The sequence below is a fragment of the Rosa rugosa genome, chromosome 7, assembly GCF_958449725.1.
Source record: "Rosa rugosa chromosome 7, drRosRugo1.1, whole genome shotgun sequence".
Lineage (NCBI taxonomy): Eukaryota > Viridiplantae > Streptophyta > Magnoliopsida > Rosales > Rosaceae > Rosa > Rosa rugosa.
Genome location: NC_084826.1, coordinates 2,048,129 through 2,071,343, shown reverse-complemented (window position 1 = coordinate 2,071,343; position 23,215 = coordinate 2,048,129). Strand labels below are relative to the sequence as shown.

General features: G+C 39.0%; 5 protein-coding genes across 7 annotated transcripts; 3 read left to right on the top strand and 2 right to left on the bottom strand.

The window, feature by feature from the left end:
- Positions 1-1,517: 1,517 nt before the first annotated feature.
- On the top strand, positions 1,518-2,296 carry LOC133721732 (uncharacterized). Its single transcript, XM_062148424.1, has one exon. It carries the CDS (start codon positions 1,582-1,584, stop codon positions 2,110-2,112), a length of 531 nt encoding a protein of 176 aa, XP_062004408.1. The 5' UTR covers positions 1,518-1,581; the 3' UTR covers positions 2,113-2,296.
- A 3,150-nt stretch (positions 2,297-5,446) lies between these two features.
- On the bottom strand, positions 5,447-9,463 carry LOC133720763 (uncharacterized). 2 transcript variants are annotated; one of them, XM_062147235.1, is made up of 3 exons: positions 9,075-9,463; positions 8,172-8,254; positions 5,447-8,013 (listed from the first exon to the last, which is right to left on the bottom strand). In XM_062147235.1, the coding sequence occupies exon 3, from the start codon at positions 7,914-7,916 to the stop codon at positions 5,655-5,657; it is 2,262 nt and encodes a 753-aa protein (XP_062003219.1). In that variant the 5' UTR covers positions 7,917-8,013; positions 8,172-8,254; positions 9,075-9,463; the 3' UTR covers positions 5,447-5,654. The 2 variants fall into 2 exon arrangements, with proteins under 2 accessions (XP_062003219.1, XP_062003218.1); XM_062147234.1 differs by lacking the exon at positions 8,172-8,254 and having other exon boundaries at positions 9,075-9,462.
- A 961-nt stretch (positions 9,464-10,424) lies between these two features.
- Positions 10,425-14,972, top strand: LOC133721991 (myosin-binding protein 1-like). Of its 2 annotated transcripts, XM_062148777.1 has the most exons (5): positions 10,425-10,684; positions 11,412-12,420; positions 12,544-12,870; positions 13,022-14,487; positions 14,611-14,972. In XM_062148777.1, exons 2-4 carry the CDS (start codon positions 11,538-11,540, stop codon positions 14,464-14,466), a joined length of 2,655 nt encoding a protein of 884 aa, XP_062004761.1. In that variant the 5' UTR covers positions 10,425-10,684; positions 11,412-11,537; the 3' UTR covers positions 14,467-14,487; positions 14,611-14,972. The 2 variants fall into 2 exon arrangements, with proteins under 2 accessions (XP_062004761.1, XP_062004760.1); XM_062148776.1 differs by having other exon boundaries at positions 11,412-12,870.
- A 589-nt stretch (positions 14,973-15,561) lies between these two features.
- Positions 15,562-20,937, top strand: LOC133721992 (phosphoribosylaminoimidazole carboxylase, chloroplastic). The gene is made up of 16 exons (XM_062148778.1): positions 15,562-15,826; positions 15,916-16,137; positions 16,235-16,346; positions 17,225-17,287; positions 17,396-17,534; positions 17,662-17,717; positions 17,926-17,999; positions 18,147-18,294; positions 18,404-18,577; positions 18,767-18,854; positions 18,962-19,078; positions 19,387-19,484; positions 19,569-19,686; positions 19,780-19,874; positions 20,200-20,306; positions 20,420-20,937. The coding sequence occupies exons 1-16, from the start codon at positions 15,603-15,605 to the stop codon at positions 20,511-20,513; spliced, it is 1,929 nt and encodes a 642-aa protein (XP_062004762.1). The 5' UTR covers positions 15,562-15,602; the 3' UTR covers positions 20,514-20,937.
- Positions 20,938-21,140: 203 nt separating this feature from the next.
- LOC133721993 (ethylene-responsive transcription factor ERN1-like) lies at positions 21,141-22,565 on the bottom strand. Its single transcript, XM_062148779.1, has one exon. The coding sequence runs from the start codon at positions 22,376-22,378 to the stop codon at positions 21,476-21,478; it is 903 nt and encodes a 300-aa protein (XP_062004763.1). The 5' UTR covers positions 22,379-22,565; the 3' UTR covers positions 21,141-21,475.
- Positions 22,566-23,215: the final 650 nt, after the last annotated feature.

The window sequence follows — 23,215 nt, the reverse complement described above, 5'->3', positions numbered from 1 at the left end:
GGTATTTCTATTACCTGTCCAGTTTGTAAATTGGCACCAACTAATCAAGTTTCGCTGCAAGAGAAACTCAAGCCTCAGGCAGACCAAGGTTGCCGCTGAGCCGAGTAATCGCAGGGCCAATTTAAAAGTTGACGAGAAGCAAAAGCGGCCCAAATTAGAGGCAAAACTTACAAAAGGAGGTAGGACAGCAAGCCTGCAGGGTTACAATGATGCATTTTCTGACTACATTACTCGTGCAAAAATTAGGATCAGAGCTATGTCAAGTGTTGGCATTGAAAAGATTGCCTCTGGATCCGCAGATGATGTGTATGATACGCAGAAAGAAGATAGCACCAAAGATACATTTTCAGTTTATATCAATCGTGCTAAGATGAAGATCAGAAAAACGTCGAGTATTGGAAGCAGAAAGATCATCTCCTTCAAACGAGAGTAAGGAAAGTACAGACAAACACAAAATGGAGCTTTAAAAGTGTGCATGCAAAGAAATATTGATGTACAATAATACCATGACAACATGCATGTTCTGCTTAATGTCTTGATGAATAAGGCTGGTGTTGGTGATTGATTTCCAGAAACTGATCTTCCTAGTGTGTTCTTGAATGCTTACTACCTTGTATCACTGTTCTTAGTTCTGCATGTTTCCCATTAAATAATATGGTATCTTCTGTGGTGTATCGTGAGTTTTACTCTTTTACTACACGCTTGATAGTGAGAGATATCGGTTCCTTGTTTGTATCTGTAATTAATGTGAATTGCGTGAACGTAGGATATATACTCCAATTGGTTGGTTGATCATCTTCTTCTGAAGTTTTGTAGTTCATGCTTTCTGCTGGTCGGAGTCTCTCTTTATACTTTTGTATCGTGGAAGCTAACCTATTCTATACAACTCAAAAAATTACATGTCATTCAGCAATCAGAATAAATCTAAATCCTTCTCCTCATATAGTCATATATACCCTTCCCTAGCCTGCATGAAACAATCATAATGACAACAATATTGGAGGCCAGGGTAAACTGAGCAGGAAACGGTTTAAAGATCATAGAAATTAGTAAACCCGATTCCTTAAAGAACACGATTATAAACATATATTGTTGGCTATATATAATGGAGTTTAAAAGGTTCCCTTCACCAGAAAAGTAATGATTCTTCCAAACTTTCAAAAGTTATGATTCCTGCTCTTATATAATTAGTTGGTTTATATAACTAAGCTGTCATGTTGTATTTATATAACTAAGCTGTCATGTTGTATAAAGTGGTGGAAAGCATCAAGTCTTTTGTGCTGTTTGAAGTATTTATGCTTGTTGAATTCTATTTAGCGAAGAAATAAGGACAGATCAAGAGGGAATATGATCCCAAACATCATATCACTTGGAAAATAAGAAAAAGAGTACTTTATAAAGAATCTTATTGAATTTTCTCTCTAGTTTCTTTCTTACACTCCACTCAAGCAAAGAAAGAAAAGAATAAAAGCTGGAACTTTTCTTTTCTAATCGTTCTACGTACTCTCGTTTCCATAATAAATACCCCCTTCTTCTTCCCATACAAGAACTAGCTTTCCTTCTTATCTCTCCCAAACTTCAATGGCAGCGTGTTCGAAAATTTTCGGTGCATTTACATGTTGCTGCTGTACTTGCCAAGCAAATCATGATCAACACATCTCACACCCCCAACAACACTCAAAACCTTCACTACCGACTCATGATCATGCTGACAAAGCTCATCATGACCACAATCAAAACAGAATAGTTGACGATTCCCAAGGAGCCAATGCAAAACAGTTCACTACTGACAAGAGACAACATCATGCTTCCCAGCTACATGGTAAGCAAGGGGGTCAAAAGTCAGGACTAGGTACCGATGATCGATTTTCTGACTACATTAGCCGAGCAAAGGTTAAAATCAGGACCATGACGATGAACGTTGGTGGTGGGAATAAGCAGAATGCCCCCAACTCCAAAGAAGATGGCCAGAATGATACAAAGCATGAAGATCATACTAAAGATGCTTTTTCAGACTATATTAAACGCGTCAAGATTAAGATCAGACAGACAACCAGTAGTGCAAGCAGAAAGAATTTTAAAGAGAGCAAGCAGGAGAAGCCAGGTAGTTGAGCCTCAGTGAAATATGTGGATGAAATAATGCTATGATCAATGTTGATGTACTAAATATGGATCTTAGCAAAGGTATTAAGCTTAATTAAGATAATTGATGTTTTCTGAGGTCATGTATTACGATGTGGTTGACCAAATATTTACATTGTTCATATATATATATATATATATATATTGTTCTTAACCTTTGTGCATTTTTTTATATGTATATTTCTGTTTTCTTATTTTTCTAATGCAGGCAAATACTATTAGGTCAATTACATATGGCAAACAGCATTTATATGTTGCCAGTCTATATGATGCTTCAAGTTGAAGAAGGAAAATCTAGAGAGTCAAGTTCCATGATCAATTAGGTTAAGTAGATATCATTGTTAGCCGGAAGATTAATTGAAGTAGATCTTTGACAATAAACTAGAACACTAAATGACTGACAACATTTGTAACAAAATCCATGCCACTAGTTAAGTTTTAATCGTAAAAATCTGTTCACAACTTAAGAATATTTCACAACAATGGAATTGAAGTATAATCTATAATTCTATATTAAGAAAAGATCGAATACTCTCCATCTAGCTAGCAATTTAGTTCTCATTTTCACATCTAATCAGATCAAAGTGCATGTCTATCATGATACGTACCTTAAAGAAAACTTTCCAGTAGCTTCAATACCAAGAAGTTGAGATTTCAAGTTTCAACATCGGCAGATGCCCGGGGGATACCCTCCATTAAAGCAATGGTATCCTTCAGCAAATTGGGAGGTAGAGTACTTTTGCCCCTACGAAATCTAAGAATCACTTTTTGCAAGCCTCTTCCATATTTAAGGAAAAACTCTGCATTCTCAGGGATCATGTTGCCAAGGTTAATGTCGACCACCTTTAGGTGACTAAGAAAGGGGCTCAAATATCGAGCTCGAGTCTCCCAGTATTGCTCTTCAGTGCAGTTGGCGTTATCCAAGTCGTTCCACTCATCATTTTCTTCAAAAGAGTACATGCAAAGATTAATCCTGAGGTTGTGGACTATAGGAGAGCTCTTAAATAGGCATGCTATAACCCAGGCCGGGATATATCTTTCTCCGAGAAAAATTACCAAGGTCTTAAGTTTCATGAATGAGAATGGCAGACCACCTAATTCAAAATAAATTTTTGATAGAATCCGGAGGAAGTCAGAATCTATTGTGAGTTCTTCAACTTGGGATGAAGAGGAAAAAAGATCGACAACGTACACTGTTATTAGAAATCTTCGTCGTTGTAATGTGGGGCAAAAAAAAAATTAGACCTTTTGAGCGCAGGAAAGCTCCGGATCGAAAACTTGTCAGTAATGCCATTACCCATCCAAGCAAAGGATTTTAGATTCGGGCCGAAAATGTTAACCCAACTTCCATTGATGCAATTTGCAAAACAAAACGAGATGTCTATACGCTCTAGTCTCATTCCGGAGATGTCCGTACTCTTTAAACCCATATCAAAAACACGTATATATATCTTTTAGGTTTCGACAAGAAATTTTGAGATCACTCATTCCTCTGCACCTCTTTATATTCAATTTTTCGAGACAAGGGAATGAAGAACCAGAAAATAAATCCACACCCAAAGCACCAGTACTATGACTACTATCCAAGAAATCCATACGAGTTAGAGACAAAGATTGAAGTGAAAGGAGATAAGACCAAACGACATAAGAAGAGGTAAACCCTAGCCATGCCTTTGAATTCCCACAGCTACTACTCGTCTACTCCTTAATGATTGTCACTTAAGTTGACATCGAGGCAAAACAGATGTGTTTTCACTACTCAAGGAGATGTCCAGTACTAGCTCCTCAACCCTACCAAAACAAGAATCGTTTGGATCTTCCCCAACCCTTCGAAATTGACCTAAACTGCCGCTTGGGAAGAGAATATTGAGGCGTGAACACATTATATTATAGTTTTCGTCGTGGCGAGCCAATACTGTGTTTATGATCCTTGCTCTTGTCTGGTGATGAAGAGCTTCATTACCAGTAAAAATGTCGTAGAAGTCAAAGATGGGATAGGAAGACCATACATGACTCCATCTTCGAGATAACACACTGAATTGGCCGACGGATTTGAAAGGCAGGAATGAGAGTATGAGAAGCAAAATATCATCTGGGAGATCACGTACTGATTCTGTCAGCTAAATCAGCACTGTTAATTTCTCTTCTCATGGTGCTTGATCTCTTCCTCCTCATAAATGCACCGATCTGGGAGGCCGCTGATTCTGTCAACTGAAACCTTGTCTCGTTGCTCATGGTGCTTGTTTTCTTCTTCCTCCTCCCTCCACCGATCTGAAGCTTCCTTGTGAGTGAAACAGTTAGAAAATCTGTTTCCCATGGCAAGGTTTAAAATTAATAGCTAGGTCAAAAAATAGAGTAATTGATCGAACATGAAAATCCAAACGATGGCTTAATTTGCTATGTTTCTAAGAGGACTCAAAGTCGAAAGTCCTTGACAAGCACCCCGAAGGTTCATTAAATAGGCACACAATGCCTGAGGTTATTATCAGCTTAGGCATAGGGTTTTCTAACTCCAAAATACCAGGAATACCCAGAACACCAAGAATACAAATCCATTACCCATAGGGTTTATAAATCCATAATCAACCTAAACAAGAATAATCAAAACCAAACCCAAGTAAATATAAAAGGAAAATCTTCAATATAATAAAAGGAATAATCAAGACAAGACCCCATATTTTGTGACACTAGAAGGAATAAGTATAAGAGATAAGCTTATGCCTTTTAATTCCTCAGGTCGATCAAGTTTTAGAAGGCAACATGTTCTTGGACTCAGGAACACCGCCAACACTAATCCCACAAGATCTCTAAGACCGGTTGGCGGCAGAAGTAAAGAACCAGATTGCAATGGCACCCATTGCAGGTGACCCGAGTTTGGGATCTCAGCTGTGCTACGAGACTCAAATTAATCTCGAAGGGCCAATATTGACGGTGCATTTTAAGGGGGGTGCTAATGTGGTGTTAACACCAACACAGACCTTCATTCCACCAAAAGATGGGGTTTTCTGCTTCGCAATGCAAGGTGTTGCTAGTGATGGTGGTATTATCGGAAACTTTGCTCAGTCAAATTTCTTGATCGGTTATGACCTTGAAAAAATGACAGTCTCATTCAAGCCAGCAGATTGCACAAAAGGATAAATAAGCCAAGGATTTTGCGCAAGAGGATAATTTTTTTTATTTTTTTTATTTGAGCTTAGTGAAAAAAGTAAAATAGTTTACCATCAAATTATTTTCAGCTCTAGTCCAACTATATTCTAATTTCAATACTGCAAATCTTATCAATTTCCTTCTAAAAGTTGAATGCTACAATCACAAATCTCACCCTCGAAATTGAATAAATAATTGGTGCTCATAACATTCATAAAGGGGGATAGCAGACTATGAGCTTGATACACATAATAGGATTCTCTACTAATACAGCATCAGCATGCACTAGACAATCTAACTAACAAAGACTACTTAGAAAATTTCTTTTGGACAAAGGGACATACCCAAATTGCTTACCAAACCATCTATATGGGGGCTGCACATGTGGTTCTGAAGTGGCCTGTTTGGTTGCAGCGACTACAATGCACAACTCGCTTCACTCGGCCACGGTCCTCTGCTCGAACACGCTTCTTTCTTGGTCGACCTGGTGGCCGGAGTGACTTGGGAGGGTTGATTAGAACCTCAGAAAGAGCATTGCTTGCATTGGGATCTTCTCCCTCAATCCTTGATGCCTCTGCCCATAGGGATTTATCTGGAATTGGATGTATTGTTTGTGAGTATGTCTTCCGATAGGTTGCAACTGTGAAGCAGCTCTCAGTAAATCGATGGACTTGCTGCCTGCAAGATAAAAGTGCTGCAACAGCATGGGCACATGGCAAACCATAAAGCTGCCAGCCACGACAAAGGCAGCAACGGTTTCGAATGTCCACTATATTTGTCCCTTCATGAGATATCACTTCAAATTCAGCTTCATTAGCACGAAGTACCTGATAAGTGCGCCCACGCTCAAGAGCCTCCGCAACACGCCTCTCTGCGGAAGGAACAAGTATCGATGTCCATTGCATACTGGTCTCTCGACGTTCATTGAACCAAGTCATTAGCTGCCTTCTGATGCATTCCATCATCTGAATTATTGGAAGCCCAGAGGCCTCCAATATCCAAGTATTTAAAGATTCAACTATATTGGCTGTCAAATGCCCAAAACGTGTTCCCTCAAAATAAGCAGTTGCCCATAAGCGAGGTGGAATCCGTCTGATCCAATATGCAGCATCTTGAGATATCTCTTCTATCTCTAAAACTTTTGCTTCAAATTCAATTACAGTGAGAGCATGAGCAGCTTCCCATAAAAGATTAACGAGCATTGTATTATTAAACTCCTTACGAAAGCTATCACTCAGGTGACGCATGCAAAATCCATGAAAAGCAGTAGGAAAATTTACTTCAACTCCATCTACAATGCCCTTCTGCCTGTCTGACAAAATTGTAAGCCTAGGCATGTTTTCCGAATTAAGCTCAAGCAGATTATGAAGCTCAGAAAGAAACCACATCCAATTATCATCACTCTCCTCATCCACAACCCCAAATGCCAGAGGAAATAGAGCACCATCTCCATCGAAACCAGTAGCAAGAAGCAAAGTACCCAGATACTTACTTTTCAGATATGTCCTATCAAGCCCAAGGAGGGGCCGACAAGCATTTAGGAAACCATAAATTGATGCCTGAAATGATATAAAGAGACGCTGGAAGCAGTTATCACTCGGGTTTCCATAAACAGATGCAATACTCCCCGGGTTTGTTCGTTTGACCTGTTCACAATATTCTGGAAGCAAGCGATACCCTTCTTCAAATGATCCACGCATTGCTGCCATGATGCGCTCCTTGCCTCGCCAAGCTTGCTTGTAGGATAAGGTGATACCATGAACTCGGTGAATTTCCTCCAGTATCTCCTTTGGCTTGTAATTAGGGTTCTCTCTAAGCCGTTGCTCCACCGAATTTGCAACCCATTGAACGGAGGCTTGCTGATGACCAAGATGATAAATTCCTCCACATGTATGAGTCTCGTGGATGGTCCTGATTGTGAAAGTTGGAACTCCTGGGAGCTTTGCAGCATGAATACGCCATGGGCATCCCTCACTGGCACACTTGGCAGTGAAGCGAGTCTTGTCAGATTTAATAGTCTGCATTTCAAAGTGTAAGGCAATAGCTGTATCCCTCAAAGCTCTCCGGCAGCTCTTGACATCAGGGAACTCTTGCCCCACTACCAACTCATAGTGAGGATTTGCAACAGCCATACGAGCCTGAAGTACGGGATTGGGACTAAGTGCCAGCTGGGAGTCCTGGATACTCATATCATGCATAGATTCTATGCCCATTTCATGATTTTGTTCCATGGCCAGTTCCATATTTCCTTCAAGTTCTTGGTCGTCTGAGACAGCCAGCTCATTATTCTCAGCCAAAACCAAGTCATGGTTCTGAGGAGGAAGAGACAATCCATGGTCATCCAGATCAGGTTTCCGATCCATACCTAACTCATTTTCATGTCTGTAGCTGTGAACGTCATCTCCATCTTGGTCATGGTCCTGTTCTAAACCCAACTCGTGGTCATGAGGATGGTCTAAACCCAGGTCATGTCTGTTATCTCCCATATCCAAGTGATGCTCATGAGCCTGTGCTGAGCCCAGATGATGGTCATGAGTGCCTAGGCTATGGTTGTGGCCCAGTATCTGCTGATTCTGCCCAAGTGCTATATTGGGATTTTGTCCAAGTATCAAATCATGGCTAGCCATTGATGGAATCAATCAACAAAGAAGAAAACACCGCCTCTCAAAGCAACTACCAGTTAATACTTGGAAACACTGCCTTCTAAACTGTATTAAAGCATGCCTACAACACAAAATAATTACAGTCAGTATAAGAACCAATGCCTCAATCAGCACTAAAATGCACACACCTCCATGTGATGAAATAATAATGATAAAGTGATAAACAAATCAGAGGTCTACTTGAAAAAAATAATAACAAACACACTTAACGAGACAAACCCTTTGCAATTTTAGACAACTGTTCACTTCTCAATTCTGCATTCCCCTTATCAAACAACCCAGTTTACATAGGAATGCCTAACCTGACCAGAAACAATGTGATTGTAAAGAAAAGGATACCAACAGGCAGAGGAATAAGAACAGAGAATATCTATTACTAAACCAACCATTATAATAATACCAGAAAAACATAAACAAAGCTAGAAATCATGAACAGTGTCTAGGTAATCCATTTTCAGCTTCTTTTATCACATTCACATTACAATGTGCACATTTGCAAATCCACAACAATGTTCAACAAAAAGTGATTCATCAACTCAGATTATCCAAAATCAAAAACAATAATCCAAAACAACCACCATGTCCTTCTGATGAGAACAATTTGAAAAGAAAGGAAACTGGAATTTTATCTTCACATTCGAGACTCTAGTAAAGCATAAGCCACCACTCATGTTATCCACCCACTACCATCAACATCGTCTCAAGTAAGCTTTCAGTCCCCAAGTAACCAAAAGACTAGTAAAACGCAGATAGTTCAAATCATCATGCTCACTCTACACAAAACCAAATCGCCACGTAAACAAAATTCAAAACTTCAACCAAGAAATCTACTTTCATGGCTCTATATCTTAACCAAGCACCTAAAGCACTAATCTTTGAGCAAAACAAAGACCTACCCACCATTCAAAACCAAACCTCACACTTACACCAGAAGCCAAACAAGCTGATTCAACACAAAACAGTAGACAATCCCAGTAAAGGGCTCAAAATCAAAACCACCAAATCAATCAAAAAACTGATCCAAACCAAACAATCAAACCACACCCAGAAACAAAACAAAAAAAATCAAACAAAACCCACAAAACAAAACCTTGAAACAGTAATACTGAACCAATTGGGTACCTGAAATCCTCGAAACCCTAGCTCCATACCCAATTGAATCCCACAAATTCGCCCCCAAATCAACCAAACCCACAAAAAAAGACGAACTGGGTATCGCTCAAAACTCCGGGAATCCAAGTCCCAAAGCGGCAGAGGGCGGATCGGAGTCGAAAGTCGAGGTCTTTGAATTGGGGGAACTTTTTAGTTGCAGAAGAAAACAGGGGAAATTTGAAAAGGGGAAGGTGGAGGAATTTTGGCGGGTAATTGAGTTAAGGGGGGGGGGGGGTTGAGAAAATCGGTGAAGGGCAAGAAGGAGACGGAGAGAGAGATTGGAATTAGAGGGGCAGAAGAGGCAAGAGTATGTGAGGGTTGAGAAGGGAAATACAGGTCTGAGGGCTTTGAGAGAAAAAGGGGTATTTAGGTCAAGCAGATTGGGAATTTCTGTGGCCAATTACTGTTTTGCCCCATGTTTTTGCCTACTTTGGTTTTTCTCCTTCACTTTTTAATTTTCTTTCTTTTATATAGAAAGGTATCCACCCGAAAGAGGAATAAAATCCGTACAAACAATACCTTTTGCTTTTAAATACAATGAACCTCCGAAACGGGCAAAGTCGACCGGCCATCTCGACATGATGTTTTTAGTCACGTTTTCAGTACTGAGATTTTAAACTCTAATTTCGGACTCTTAAAACATGATACGAGAATAATATTATTGTAAAAAAATAGTTTTTTTTTTTAATTATCGCATTAAGTGCTCTTAAATAGTATGATTCGAGGATTCTACATGCTTGAATTAGATAAAACTTCATTGCAAATATATGCTCGAATCAAAGATAAATATGCACATTTAGGTTTTGTAGCTCATAGTAGACTACTATACACTCATATCCAAGGTTAAAGTTCACGGTTTCTTACTAACCCCAATTATACCCAAAAACAATTTTGTATTCATAACATGTCTGATCAATAAAAAATCAGTGTGAAAGTTAGAAATACGATTCTAATGCATGATTTCTCAAACTTTTAGCAACACAAATGGAATCAGAATAACTTCTCAACGAAACATAAAAAAAAACTTCTCTCATTCTCTTACCCTTTAGGGCCTCAATTTCCTAATCAAATTCCGATACTTTAGAACTTTATTCTCATTCATCATTTCTCATCATTTTTCACAAGTAATGTTTAGTCGGAAAATTAACGGGAAAAGTTAGGGACTTGGCGAGCCCAAATGGTTCTACAAAGCAAAGCCCAATGAAGAACAAGACCAACTAACCAACACCAAATTTCCCGGGAATCTTCGCTGGATTGGCTGTCCATACTTAATTTCCATTTTTGCTTTATTTAGATGGAGTCACTTCCCCAAATCGTTGTCGTTTTATCAACAGCCGACCTTTTGGTCTTTGTCGGCATTTATTTCAACTCCAACTTTTGAATTTGTTTAAATCCATAAAATGTGAAATACAACGTGCCTATGATGTTGTAAAGCTTCAACCTTTCGGTTGGGCTTTTGTTGTTGTCATTGTTGTTTGATCTTCTTCAATCTCCACCAAACCCAATTATTATTCCATCTTCGTTTTTGTCATTAATTGTTTCAATCACTCTTTCCACTCCTTTCTGGGTTTCTTGATCAGGTCAGTTTCTATTTTTGTCAATCTTTTTTTATGTTCTTGTATTTTTTTAATGCAAATTTTTAATCTTTGATTGGTGGTTCTGCTAATTGGTGAATTGGGTTTCTGTTTTAGATTGAATTAGGTGTTGTGATGGAGATTTGAGATCATCCAAGTAATGGAATTTGGATTCTGGTTTTGTTTTGTTGTGATCATAATCTGGTTTTTGTTTTTTTTGGCTCATGTGGAAGAGTCTTTGTCTTTAGTGATCGTATGTTGGAATTTTGGAAGATGGGTTGTCTCTCAGTTTGTTGTTTTCTCTGGTTTGTTGGCTTTTTGTTTAGCTTCTTTGTCAGGGTTTATGGTTTATATGTGTGTGGTTTCTATGGCGTTGACCCTGAGGTGTTCTTGGGTTTATCAGATATTGTTTTGGTATGCATGTTAGGGGGGTTCATCAGATTAGGGTTCTATGAGAAATGGGGTTGTATTTCTTGTAAAAGTATTGCTTTTTGAGCTTCTGGTATAATACTAATTTTGTATGAACTTGGTAATGTAACTTACTTCTCTGTTCTGTTTTTCGGATGAGTTTAAATTGTATTGATTTCAGTTTGACATAATCTTCTGCATATTCAATTTCACTTTGTTTGAGTTGTTCGTTTTTATTTCGATAATGATATTTCTTCATGTACAACCCTCACATGCATGACTACATTCTTACTTATTTTTCAAGAATTTCTTTTTTCTTTCCCAGGTTCTGTTGTGTATAGGGTTTAAATAAAGTCAGGATAAAATTCTCCCGTCTGTGCCTCATAAAAAGAACTAGCAGGTTGTCTTCAAGCATATTTTCTCCTTTTGAAGTTACTAAGTTCTCTGGCACATGGCTGCCCCGGGGACTATGTCTACTAATCATCACAAAGTTCCTTGGGGTCCGGCATTGGTGTCAGCTAGTCTCGAGTGGTTACTGATTTTTATGCTCGTTGTGGATGCCATATTCTCATATGTAATTACAAAGTTTGCTCATTACTGGGGATTGCAAACACCATGCCTCCTGTGCTCCAGACTTGATCATGTCTTGGGCAATGAAAAACCAGGTTATTATTGGGACTTGATCTGCGGCAGTCATAAGTCAGAGATTTCTTCCTTAGTTCTTTGTCGTGCACACAACAAGCTTGTAGATGTTAATGGAATGTGTGAAAGTTGCCTATTCTCTTTTGCAACCATTAATAGATCCAATGCTGAGACATACAGGTTATTGGTGGGCAGGTTGGGGGAAGCTCCTAATTCTAAGGCTGACCATGAGATTGAGGACCCAGTACTCGGGGGCCAATATGTTTGCTTTTCCGGCAGAGCACATTGTTCTTGTTGCAATGAGCCGCAAATTTCTGAGGGGTATTCTCATAAGTTGATTCACTCTAAATTGTTTGGGTCTGAGGCTGAACTTGAGCCCCTATCTGGTGCTATTAGACAAAACCTTGAAGAACTGAGGAAGGCACAAGATAAATCATCTAGGTCATTGAGAGCTTCTCATTTGAGAGATACTGGGCTCCCTTTATCTCATGTTGGATACACAGAGCTCAAAGGTTCTGACACTGAATCAGAAGTTCATTTTTCTGACGGGGAGGATGCAAGTGCTTCAATTCATGAAAAGGGAAAAGGTGTTGAACCTCGTACTATTACTCCGGTTCTGATAGATCCACCTTCAGTGTCCAAGACCTTAGTTTCAGCATCAGAGATGACATTAGATAATATGGAGTCCCATGGTAATACATCTGCTCGTGTGAGAGATATTAGGCTTCATGCTTTATCTCATGTTGGATACACAGAGCTTAAGGTCACTTCAGATACTGAATCGGAAGTTCATTTCTCTGATGATGATTATGCAGGTTCTCTGACTCATGAAATGGATGGTCCCAAGGAAGATTCCTCTGCTCAAGCTGTTGAGCCTCATGTTATTCCTCAAGTACTGACAGATCCACCATCTGTGTCCAAGCCCTCACTTTTGGTATCACAGGCACAAATAGATCGTATAGAGTCCCTAGGTAGTACATCTGTAGCATCTGCAGTTACTAATGGTCATGGATTGGAGGAACTTAACTTGAAAGAAGCTAGAAGAACACCTGATTATCATGCCTTATCTGAACCACTACTTGAGAATGCCTCTCCATCATCAAAGGCAATGGAAGCCCCAGTTGAAGTATCAAAGAGAAGCTGTGAGTGCAAACTCAGTTTCCTCGTTATAGTATTGTCCTTTTGCATTAGATTTTGACCTCTCCTATTCAATGTTTTATTTCTCTTTATGTGTAAAAATCATATTCACAAAGCATCTATGCTGACAGTCTTCATGGTTGTCTCTGGTTGCAGTAGATGTTACAGAAACTCGTGAAATTGATCAAGCATATGTAGCAGAATCTGGGGAATTTCACAAGAGAGCTGTCAGGCCACTTAAAACATCTGAAGTACGTTTAGAAACAAACCCAGTTTCAAGCAACACTGATCAGCAAGTGGTTAATGTTTTAGATCTCGGTGATGCTTATAAGATCGTTGTTGGTAGTCAAGGAAGACAATTGCCAGGTGTACTTGCGGAACAATGGATTGGAAAGGACTCTTCAAGAGTTACTGAAGATTTGAAGATCCTGTTGTCACAATTGTCTGCCAATCGAGGGATTGAGCAATCAACAAATGAAATTATCAGTCCAACAAATAGTGGTGATCTGAAAACTATGGGGATGCAGATACGTCAACAGAGGATCTCACTAGAAAGAAATGAGTCTGGGTTGTCTATTGATGGGAGCACTGTCAGTGAAATTGAGGGTGAGAGTATGCTTGATCGATTAAAACGACAGGTTGAGCATGACAAGAAACTTTTGAGTTCTTTGTACAAGGAGTTGGAGGAGGAAAGAAATGCTTCTGCGATTTCTTCAGATCAAGCAATGGCCATGATTACAAGGCTGCAAGAGGAGAAGGCGGCACTTCATATGGAAGCACTTCAGTCCCTAAGAATGATGGAAGAGCAAGCTGAGTATGATAATGAAGCACTGCATAAGATAGATGACCTTCTTGCTGAAAAGGAGAAGGAAGTACAAGATCTAGAAGCGGAGCTAGAATTTTACAGGATTAAGTACCCAAATGAATCAATGCTAGAGTGTCTGGGAGAGACAACTTCTGATATGCAGGCAAGGGATATTGTGGTTGATCATTCAGTACCTAGCAGCCTTGCAGAGAGTCATAAAAATACGGATGCTGGAAAGCCTTGTACAGACAGTAAAGATGGAGGAGCGGGGATGCTTCTCAGTGATGAGAAAACTGGTAGTTTAAAGAACTCACTGAAGGATTTTGAGGTAGAGAAGAAACAGATCTTGCAATGCTTGGAGAAGTTGGAGAAGACACTTTCTTTGTTCTCTAGTAATGGGGTAAAGACGGATCCATCTAAAGGAAATTGTTCTGAAAACGGAGGAGATGGGGCTGGCAAGTCAAATCTGCAGAATTCCGAACAGCACTCTGAAGAAAATATTAAGAAAGAAGAAAATGATTTGTCCAAGCAACATGAAGTGCCTGCATTGTCGGGACATAGTTCACCACACGAGATCCCCCAGCCCTGTCAAGCGAATGATTTAACATCTCTATCGGTCCTGGCTTCCAATCTGAATAAGAGATTGAAGGCACTTGAGGCAGTCCTAGAATTTCTTGAACAAGCAATCACTTCTCTCAAATATGGTGAGGAGGCACTGAAGTTCATTCAGGAGATCGCTTCTCACCTAGCGGAACTACGGAAGATTGGGATTAGAAAGGATCAGACTTCAGCTTGAGTACATAAAATCATCACAAATGTAAGTTCTTTAATCAACATCCTACTCATGCCTACATATATCCATCAATCCATGTATCTTGTTCTTGTTCCTTCTCTACATAGATTTCTCCCATTCCTTAGTATGTAAATTGCTCTATTTCAGATGCATACACTATGTTCCAGAAGGCAGATGGAAGTCTACATAACAAGTCGAGGCATGTATCGAAAATGTGTATCCAAAGTGTACAGCAGCACTTAGCTTTATTTTCTCTCAACACAAAGAATATGATAGGATTTGACACTATAGAGTTTTGGTCATTTTTCTCTCTTCCCCACTTTTTTTTTCTGGGGCTTTGACATATTTTGGTGATCTTTTTGGGGGTTTCATCTTTTTTTCTTCTTCTTTGGTTTGTCGAGTGGATGAGTGGTTGCGTTGTATAACATTAACCGGTGTGATAATTGTGTGTAAACTGTATAGTATACAGCTTTGGGGAGCAATAAGAAGATCAATATCATTTTGTGCAACTTGAGAATGAATTTGTTTGGTTGAGCTCAGCTTTCATCTTTGTGTAAATTTTGACTAATTATTCTATTTGTAAAATTTAGGTTTGGCTTATCATTTCTTTCATGTGGTTCAAAGAGCAAGATATGAAAGATGAATATATATGTTATGTTCTGGTGAAACCTCACATATTTTTGTTTAGTACATAAGTGGATGTGACAATCATAGCATTAGACTATAGGTTTGTAATTGTTAGTTTTACCTACGAAAACATTTGTCATTTTCTTCAGGAAACAAACTACTTTCATTACAGGTCTTCTTTTTCTTCTTCTTTTTAATCTTAGAAAAGAGCTATATGAACCTTTGTAGAGAAAGTTACCACCGAACACTAACTAGGTCTTGTAACTGAAAACCGACTCCCAATTAAAAGTGAAAGACAACCTAACCAAGCACCAGTCAACTGTGCCGCGCATCAAACAACGTAGTAAAAAGACTAAAAGAGAAAGACCAACGTAAGACGTTTTCAGTTTCTCATGTGACACTAACCACCCGATCACAGAGACCCGACCCGACCCGACCCGCTATGCTTGAGAGGACCTATATAAAGTAGAAACAGACACAGACGGCGGCTTAAGCAGGAGAGTAGTGAAGTCATGCTTCAGCAGAGCTCCCTCTTCGCCACCGCCGATTTCGGGTTCAGGCCGTGTTTGGTTCTCCCCAATAATACCAAAAACCCATTCTTCTCTTCCTCCATGGACCTCAAACCAACCCACACCAAGCTCCCAACTTTTACTCCTGCTTCTTCTTCTTCTCGCTCGCTAAACCAGGCCTTGGCTTGCCGGGCGTCACGTGACTCTCACGTGACCCCTCCTCCCAGGTACACACTTGCTTTCTGGGTCCCCTAAAGCTCGTGTCTTTTTGAGTATTTGATGTTAAAGCTTGTGTCTTTTTCTTTTTTTTTTTCAGTGGAGATGGTTTAGCTGCTGTTGTTCATGGATTGTCTGAGACCATTGTGGGTGTTCTTGGAGGAGGCCAGCTGGGTCGGATGCTGTGCCAAGCAGCTTCACAAATGGCTATTAAGGTGATGGTATTGGACCCACAGGAGAATTGTCCGGCGAGTAGACTTGCCTATCACCATATGGTTGGGAGCTTTGATGACAGTGCCACTGTCCAAGAATTCGCGAAAAGGTTGCGGTTTTTATGGACTTGGTTTGCATTGTGTTTGCTTATGTTCAAATATTTAGATTATCACCCCATTAAGTATCACTTTGTTTTTGGTGGTTAGGTGTGGAGTGTTGACGGTGGAAATCGAACATGTGGATGTGGAGACATTGGAGAAGCTTGAGCAGCAAGGAGTAGACTGCCAGCCGAAAGCCTCTACAATCAGAATAATACAGGTTAGTTAGGGTGTATTTGTTTGTTTCAATTCTTTTTTGTTTGTTTTGTTCGTATGTTGTTCTTTTTGGTTAGCAGGAAGGGTGTATTTGTAGGTTTGAATTTGAAAGTTCTAATCGTTATGTTAAGTACGAGTTTGTAGAGATGTCAGATTGCTCTCAGTGAAATGAAACTAACGAAATGGATTCAGACTAAACGCAATTCTTGGTTTTGTATAAAGAATATTAATGCAAGGAATCTTTATTACATTGGCATGTTAATCGTGTTGGATGGTGTGTAACTGAATTGGAACTAAGACTAGAGAGTAAGGCCGCAGTGTTCTTCTACCAGTTGTTTTCTTGAAGATTGATTACTGATCAGTTTAAAATTAAGGTGATGTTTCTGGCGAATTGATGATATCATAATCACAAAGCTGAATATGTGAGACTTAGGTATTTGAATACTGTTTTCAGAAATGATAATGCTATTTAACGATTCCTCTTATTTTGGGATGTGTATTCTGGGTTTTATTGGCTAGGATAATCTATATAATATTATGATTTAACTTTAATTTGATAACTAGAGTGTGAGGTGATGCACATCAATAATCTGTAAAAAGAAAAAGTAGAGGTCCCTTGTAGCTCGACTGTGACTAGTGCTTTTCTCTCTTTAGATGTGAATCATGACTGTGACTAGCCTCTACAATCAGAACAATACATGTTAGTTTCTTCCTTCTGTGAATGAATTTTCGGATCACGCTGTTGATTTTGCTTTTAGGGTGTGTTCGAAGTTTAGAGTCATTAAGTTTTATCCTTTTGGGGCGATCTTGCAATAATTTGCTATTACAATTTTCACTGCATTGTTTCGTTCTAATCTTGGCAAGCATCGGGTTATGTAACAGGATAAATATCTTCAAAAGATTCACTTTTCGCGGCATGATATTCCACTTCCTGAATTTATGCAGGTTTGTTTTTTATGCATCTGATTCAAGGATTAGCCTAAGTGAATTCCACATTTTGCTTTCCATAACCACTCATGATATATTGATTCTTGAAACATATGGCAAAGGCAGATAGATGATCTGGAAGGTGCCAAGAGGGCAGGCAACCTCTTTGACTATCCTCTAATGATAAAGAGTAAAAGATTAGCTTATGATGGGCGTGGAAATGCTGTTGCTAAGAGTGAGCATGATCTTTCTTCTGCTGTAACAGGTAATAGTCTCTTTGATGATCTCTTCCTTCTTTTCTATTGGCATGATTATAATCTGTCTTGTTTAATGTTGTTGAATTCAAGAAGTAGAACCTATTGCCCTTCTTTTACTCTCTAAGTTTGTTGCAGCTCTTGGAGGGTTTGATCGCGGTTTGTATGTTGAGAAATGGGCCCCTTTTGTAAAGGTTAGTGTCTAGTGTTCATCACTGGCAATGATTTAGTTTGTGAATTTACTATCCACATTTTCTTTTCAACGATTTCAATTGCACACTTTTCAGTTTTTTGTCACTCAAAGATCAATATAGAACCAACTAATAATGCGACATTGAGTACCTTTGAATTTAATTAGTATCAGTGGTAAATATTAATACATGTTTGGCAATCTAAATGCAGGAGCTGGCCGTCATTGTTGCTAGAGGAAGAGACAATTCTATCGTGTGCTATCCTGTTGTTGAAACTATACACAAGTAAGCTGCAGATTCAGTTTTTAAATTGTCTGTCATTAGCCAATCATTCTTTCTGCCAACCTTTCATATCTGTAACAGTATAAGATTCATATACAGCTGTTGTCACATAAGAATATTTCATGAATGTTTGAGGATCTTGTCTTGCAGGGAAAACATTTGTCACATTGTCAAAGCACCTGCTAACGTGCCATGGAAGATCCGAAAGTTGGCCACTGACATTGCATCTAGAGCTGTCAGTTCATTAGAAGGCGCTGGTGTGTTTGCGGTTGAGTTGTTCTTGACAGAGGATGATCAGGTATTAATTCTACATCTCTTAACAACTATACATTGTATTCGTTTTTTTTTTTAAGCTTCAGATATCTGCTTCATTCAACCAAGTTATTCATGTATTCGCTTCTTTTCAGATTTTGCTAAATGAAGTAGCTCCCAGACCTCACAATAGCGGTCATCACACAATAGAGTCTTGCTACACCTCACAGTATGAACAGCATTTGCGGGCTGTTGTTGGTCTTCCACTTGGTGATCCATCAATGAAAACTCCTGCTGCAATTATGTACAATTTACTTGGTGAAGATGAGGTGATGCTCTGTTCAACGTGAAATTTTCCATCTTTGTGCTCTTTGTCAATATTGACATAGTGATTTGTCTTGTTTAATTAAGCATAGATATCTTACAGAATATTTGAAAAATGTACAGTTATCACTGGGCTTGTGGAATAACAATTAATCACGTGTTTAACTGTGTCATGCCACCATTTATGCTTTTAGGGGGAAGCTGGTTTCCACCTAGCTCATCAAGTGATTGGAAGAGCCTTGAGTATTCCAGGGGCTACTGTTCATTGGTATGATAAGCCAGGTTAGATTCTGTCTATGTCCATGTTTTACTTGCTCATCTCTTTTTTTTTTTCTTACACAAGAATTACTTGTATTTTTTTTAACTGCTCTACTTTTTGTGTGTGGCAGATATGCGGAAGCAACGGAAAATGGGTCATATTACCATTGTTGGACCTTCCATGGGCAATGTGGAAAAAGCTCTGGATTCAATGCTAAATGACAAAATATCTGATAGTCAGTCCGCTGGTAATGCTATTAGGGTGGTTTTGTAATTATGTTTTTGACTATGAAACTATTTTGGGTCGGGACTACGAAAAAATTGGCATGAAAGATTCAGTCCAAAATTGGCACACGTTAAGATACTTTATCTTATTAGAAGTGTCAACTTCCATAACAGGACCAATTATTTCCACTGTGTATGGCTGCACCCCCTTTGAAAGATAACTTACAATGAAGATTCCATTTTCATTTCATAATAGATTTTTAACAAGTTGTAATTATGTAGAGCAGTTTTCCACATTAAATTCATGAGCCTTGTCTTTTTCTTAATGCAGCCACACCGCGTGTTGGGATCATAATGGGTTCTGATTCAGATCTTCCTGTTATGAAGGATGCTGCAAAAGTTTTGATTATGTTTGAAGTGCCTCACGAGGTTTGCTTCTCATCTGTTATGGTTTTTCTCAAATGAGTTACCCGTAAAATGTTATTTATGGTGTTAACAGACTCTAATTTTCAGGTTAGGATAGTTTCTGCGCATCGAACTCCCGATTGGATGCATTCTTATGCCTTGTCTGCCCAGGAAAGGGGAATTCAGGTCATCATTGCTGGTGCTGGTGGCGCAGCTCACTTGCCAGGTATATAATCTTTGTTCCAAACAGAGTGCTGTAATAACATAACAACTTTTGCATTTTTTTGGGGTTGATTTTGCTATTTCTTTGGCTTTTCAGGAATGGTAGCTGCATCCACTCCATTACCCGTTATTGGTGTCCCTGTGCGTGCCTCTACATTGGATGGAGTTGATTCGGTTCTATCTATATTGCAGGTATGAATTTGAAACTTCTTTATGTAATAAGTTCCTGGATGGAAAAATGTAGTATTCTACCATCTTACGACCCTAGAAATATGAATTCTGAGGCATCCCTATGAGATTTAGTAGATTTAGGATTATGGACTGTCAAGTGCTGGGGCTTGGCATATGATATATGAAATTAGGTCAACTGGATGTAGACAGGTTTAGACATCATGCTTGCATTGTTGGATACAAGACTTTTTTATGTTGGACATGATATTCCATTTAGGAGACCATGAGTGGTTTCCTCGCAACATAGTTCTTTTTTCTTTTTTTTTTGTGACTTTTGACCATGCAGATGCCAAGAGGGGTCCCGGTTGCAACAGTTGCTATAAACAATGCCACCAATGCTGGTTTGCTAGCAGCAAGGATGTTAGCTGTTTGTGATGCTGATCTACTTGCAAGGTTGGTCATTTCACTTCATTATCCATGTTGCAAAGTTTTTAGTGACATATGAACTCAAAACTTTCGATAATCATTTGCCTGCATTTGCTAATGTGGAGTTAAATTAAATGCAGAATCAGCCAGTATCAAGAAGACACAAAGAGCGAAGTCTTGGCAAAAGATGAGAAGCTACAGAAAGTTGGTTGGGAATCTTATTTGAATCCTTGACAGCCAAAGCACTCTGGCAATGTCTGTTCAAGTTTTTGTAGTTTCACTTTCTCTTGAAGTCGGTCTCCTCAACATGCTATTAGACAAGGAGAAGTTGAATTCCAACGAAGACTACAAGAGAAGGTATCTAACAGTTCATTGAGACGCTGTACAATGGCAAAAATTGAAGGTCTTTGCTAACAGAAAAGTTAATGTAATTTATTTGAAGAGGCTTCATAGTAAAAAAAAAAATGAGGGAAAATGAGGAAAGATGATGAGTCAGAAGAAACTTCTATTTATCTTGTATCAGTAAGTATCACCACAAGTTACGTCTACCCTTCGACAATGAACAATTTGAAGGGTTTTGTATGTTTCGGTCATATTGAATGTTTTCCTATTGAGTTTTCATCTTGTGACAAAAGTCACAAAACACTTGCTTACAAGATGGAACAGTTTTGAATTCCCGTCTTGGTTCTATGCTGATAGCATGACATTATATGTAAATGAATGAAGTTGAACTGTAGAGGTTTGTGAATGCTTTTGAGTTTTACCAGTATCTATAAAAATAGCTTAATCTCCAATATCTCATATTCTCATTATTTGAGTACTTTCGGTTTTCAATAGCGTCTTTCTCAGGGAATGAAAGAGTTTAAACAATGGGGAACAGAATGTATATCAAGTCAATATTGATTACAGTAACAGAGAGAGATGGTTTAGAAAACCTCTCAAAAACATCAATTAGGTAACTTCTCGGAGTAATCAAGAATAATTTTACAAATAATAATAGTAATAGTATTCAATCTCTATCAATCCGTAGCATAATTCTCGATCTGTTATTGTTATCCGATCTATTAATTAACTCTTTTCTTAAGAGTTTATAGTGAATGAAAAAAAAGAAAAGAAAAAAGTGACCAGAATCAATGAAACAGAAAGAGAGATGAAGATTAATATCCATAAAGGCATGCATGCATGGAACAGTTGGATCACAAAGCACAGAATGGTTGAAGATCCCAAAGAGCTTCATTCGCATCATGAACTGTGTCCATATACTCTTGCACACCATTCATAGCATACAATGAAGCTGATATCTGTCTTTCGACTTTCATCCTTTCAAATTCCAACAACTCATCCGAATCACCACGTTCATCAGCGGAAATTAATTCGCTCGACAGAGCAGCTTCATCTTTTGGTGTCGCAAACATTTGCTGAGCAAATGAGAATCCATCAACCCAAGAAATATTGGATTGATAAGAATTTGAAGAAGAAGTAGTGCTAGTACTCAACTGATCAAAAGGGAGCTGATTGCAGTTACTCAAGTCTGGCTTGTATACATCATCAGAAAATTGATGATGAGACGACTCTTGATTCGATACCTCACTCGAAAGACAACTCTTGCTACTGGAACTAGCGCTAGTACTTGTGCTACTAGTATTTTTAGCTGTGGGGGATTGAGAGGCAGTACTAGAAGAAGTACTACTAGTCATTTGGATTTGTTGTTTACAGTTGGGTCCTGGCTTTTTGGTGTTGAGGAGATTTTGGATTCGAGAAGCAAGAGGGGAATCCAAAGAGACATGTGTGATGAAGTTGGTTCGAGTATTGTTGCCACGAAGAAGGCAAGCAGCTTCGTCGTAAGCTCGAGCAGCCTCTTCAGCAGTTTCAAAGGTTCCAAGCCACATCCTTATCTTTTGCGTTGTGTCTTTGATCTCAGCTACCCATCTCCCTGAAGGTCTCTGTCTCACCCCAACAAACTTGTTGGTGTTGTTGCTTCTATTTCTACCTCCCTTCAACTTATTGCCTTTACTGCTTATTGGAATGCCTGAAGCTCTATGTGATTGAGCCGCCGCCGGAAATGAAATCTGTTTCTGCAGCTGGAACTGAAACTCCATTATTCGAAGTTCGATACTTGAGGAAGAAGGTATCGAGATTTAAGGAAAGAAGCTAGGAAGGAAGGGATTGTACTCAGAAAAATGAATTGCAAACAAGTTTGTATTAATCAGCTTAGCTATGGTCTTAGCTAGCTATGGTCTGAATGCTAGTGGAGAGCTCGTCTGCATCTCCTTGTTTTGGTTGTTGATGAGGAATTGAGGATTTATATATTGCAAGGTTTTCTGAGTTTTCTATACGCAAGTGCGCGCTGTTTTTTCTGTTTTTTTGTACAGAAGAGACTAGTTTCTTTCATCCGATACCCTTTCAAGGGTTCAGCAAATTACCAATTAGTCATTCATTACCATGAGTTCTTAATCACTCGGGAGGGATATTAAGGGCATTAAGACATAGTTAAATAAAGAGGGTTACTATTTTATGGCTCTGTAGGGCCTTGGTAGGGGGTTGAGAAGTTAGACCTCCTCTCCAAGTCAAGCCCTGACAAAACCCTGGTGAAGGCACGAATGGCTGCCACTTGGAGGCACCAGACTGATCTTGAAGTTTGAAGTAAGACCAAGTCCTCATCCTCATGGACAAACAGAGAGAGATAGAATACGGCAATATTATATGGGGCTGCTCCTCCTTACATCACCAGACAAAGCTAGTTGTTTTTATTTTCAGATTCTTTCTTGTTGGGATTTTTCTATTACTTTGAGCCTATGATGAATTGATGATGGTGCATCATCGTCATCATGTCGTTAGAGAGATTGATATAGCCATTGTGAACTTCTTTTGAGTCGTTCATGTTGTTGGCTCTTACCATTCTTGTCATGCCTAGATTATCGAGGCTGGATATTAAC

Excerpts from the sequence above, each read along its gene's own strand:
- LOC133721732 (XM_062148424.1), top strand. The coding sequence starts at position 1,582 with ATGGCAGCGTGTTCGAAAATTTTCGGTGCATTTACATGTTGCTGCTGT.
- LOC133720763 (XM_062147235.1), bottom strand. The coding sequence starts at position 7,916 with ATGGCTAGCCATGATTTGATACTTGGACAAAATCCCAATATAGCACTT.
- LOC133721991 (XM_062148776.1), top strand. The coding sequence starts at position 11,538 with ATGGCTGCCCCGGGGACTATGTCTACTAATCATCACAAAGTTCCTTGG. Across the intron at positions 12,871-13,021 it reads TGAAGTATCAAAGAGAAGCT|TAGATGTTACAGAAACTCGT; the intron begins GTGAGTGCAAAC and ends CTCTGGTTGCAG.
- LOC133721992 (XM_062148778.1), top strand. The coding sequence starts at position 15,603 with ATGCTTCAGCAGAGCTCCCTCTTCGCCACCGCCGATTTCGGGTTCAGG. Across the intron at positions 17,535-17,661 it reads TCTTTCTTCTGCTGTAACAG|CTCTTGGAGGGTTTGATCGC; the intron begins GTAATAGTCTCT and ends AGTTTGTTGCAG. Across the intron at positions 18,295-18,403 it reads TCTTGACAGAGGATGATCAG|ATTTTGCTAAATGAAGTAGC; the intron begins GTATTAATTCTA and ends GCTTCTTTTCAG.
- LOC133721993 (XM_062148779.1), bottom strand. The coding sequence starts at position 22,378 with ATGGAGTTTCAGTTCCAGCTGCAGAAACAGATTTCATTTCCGGCGGCG.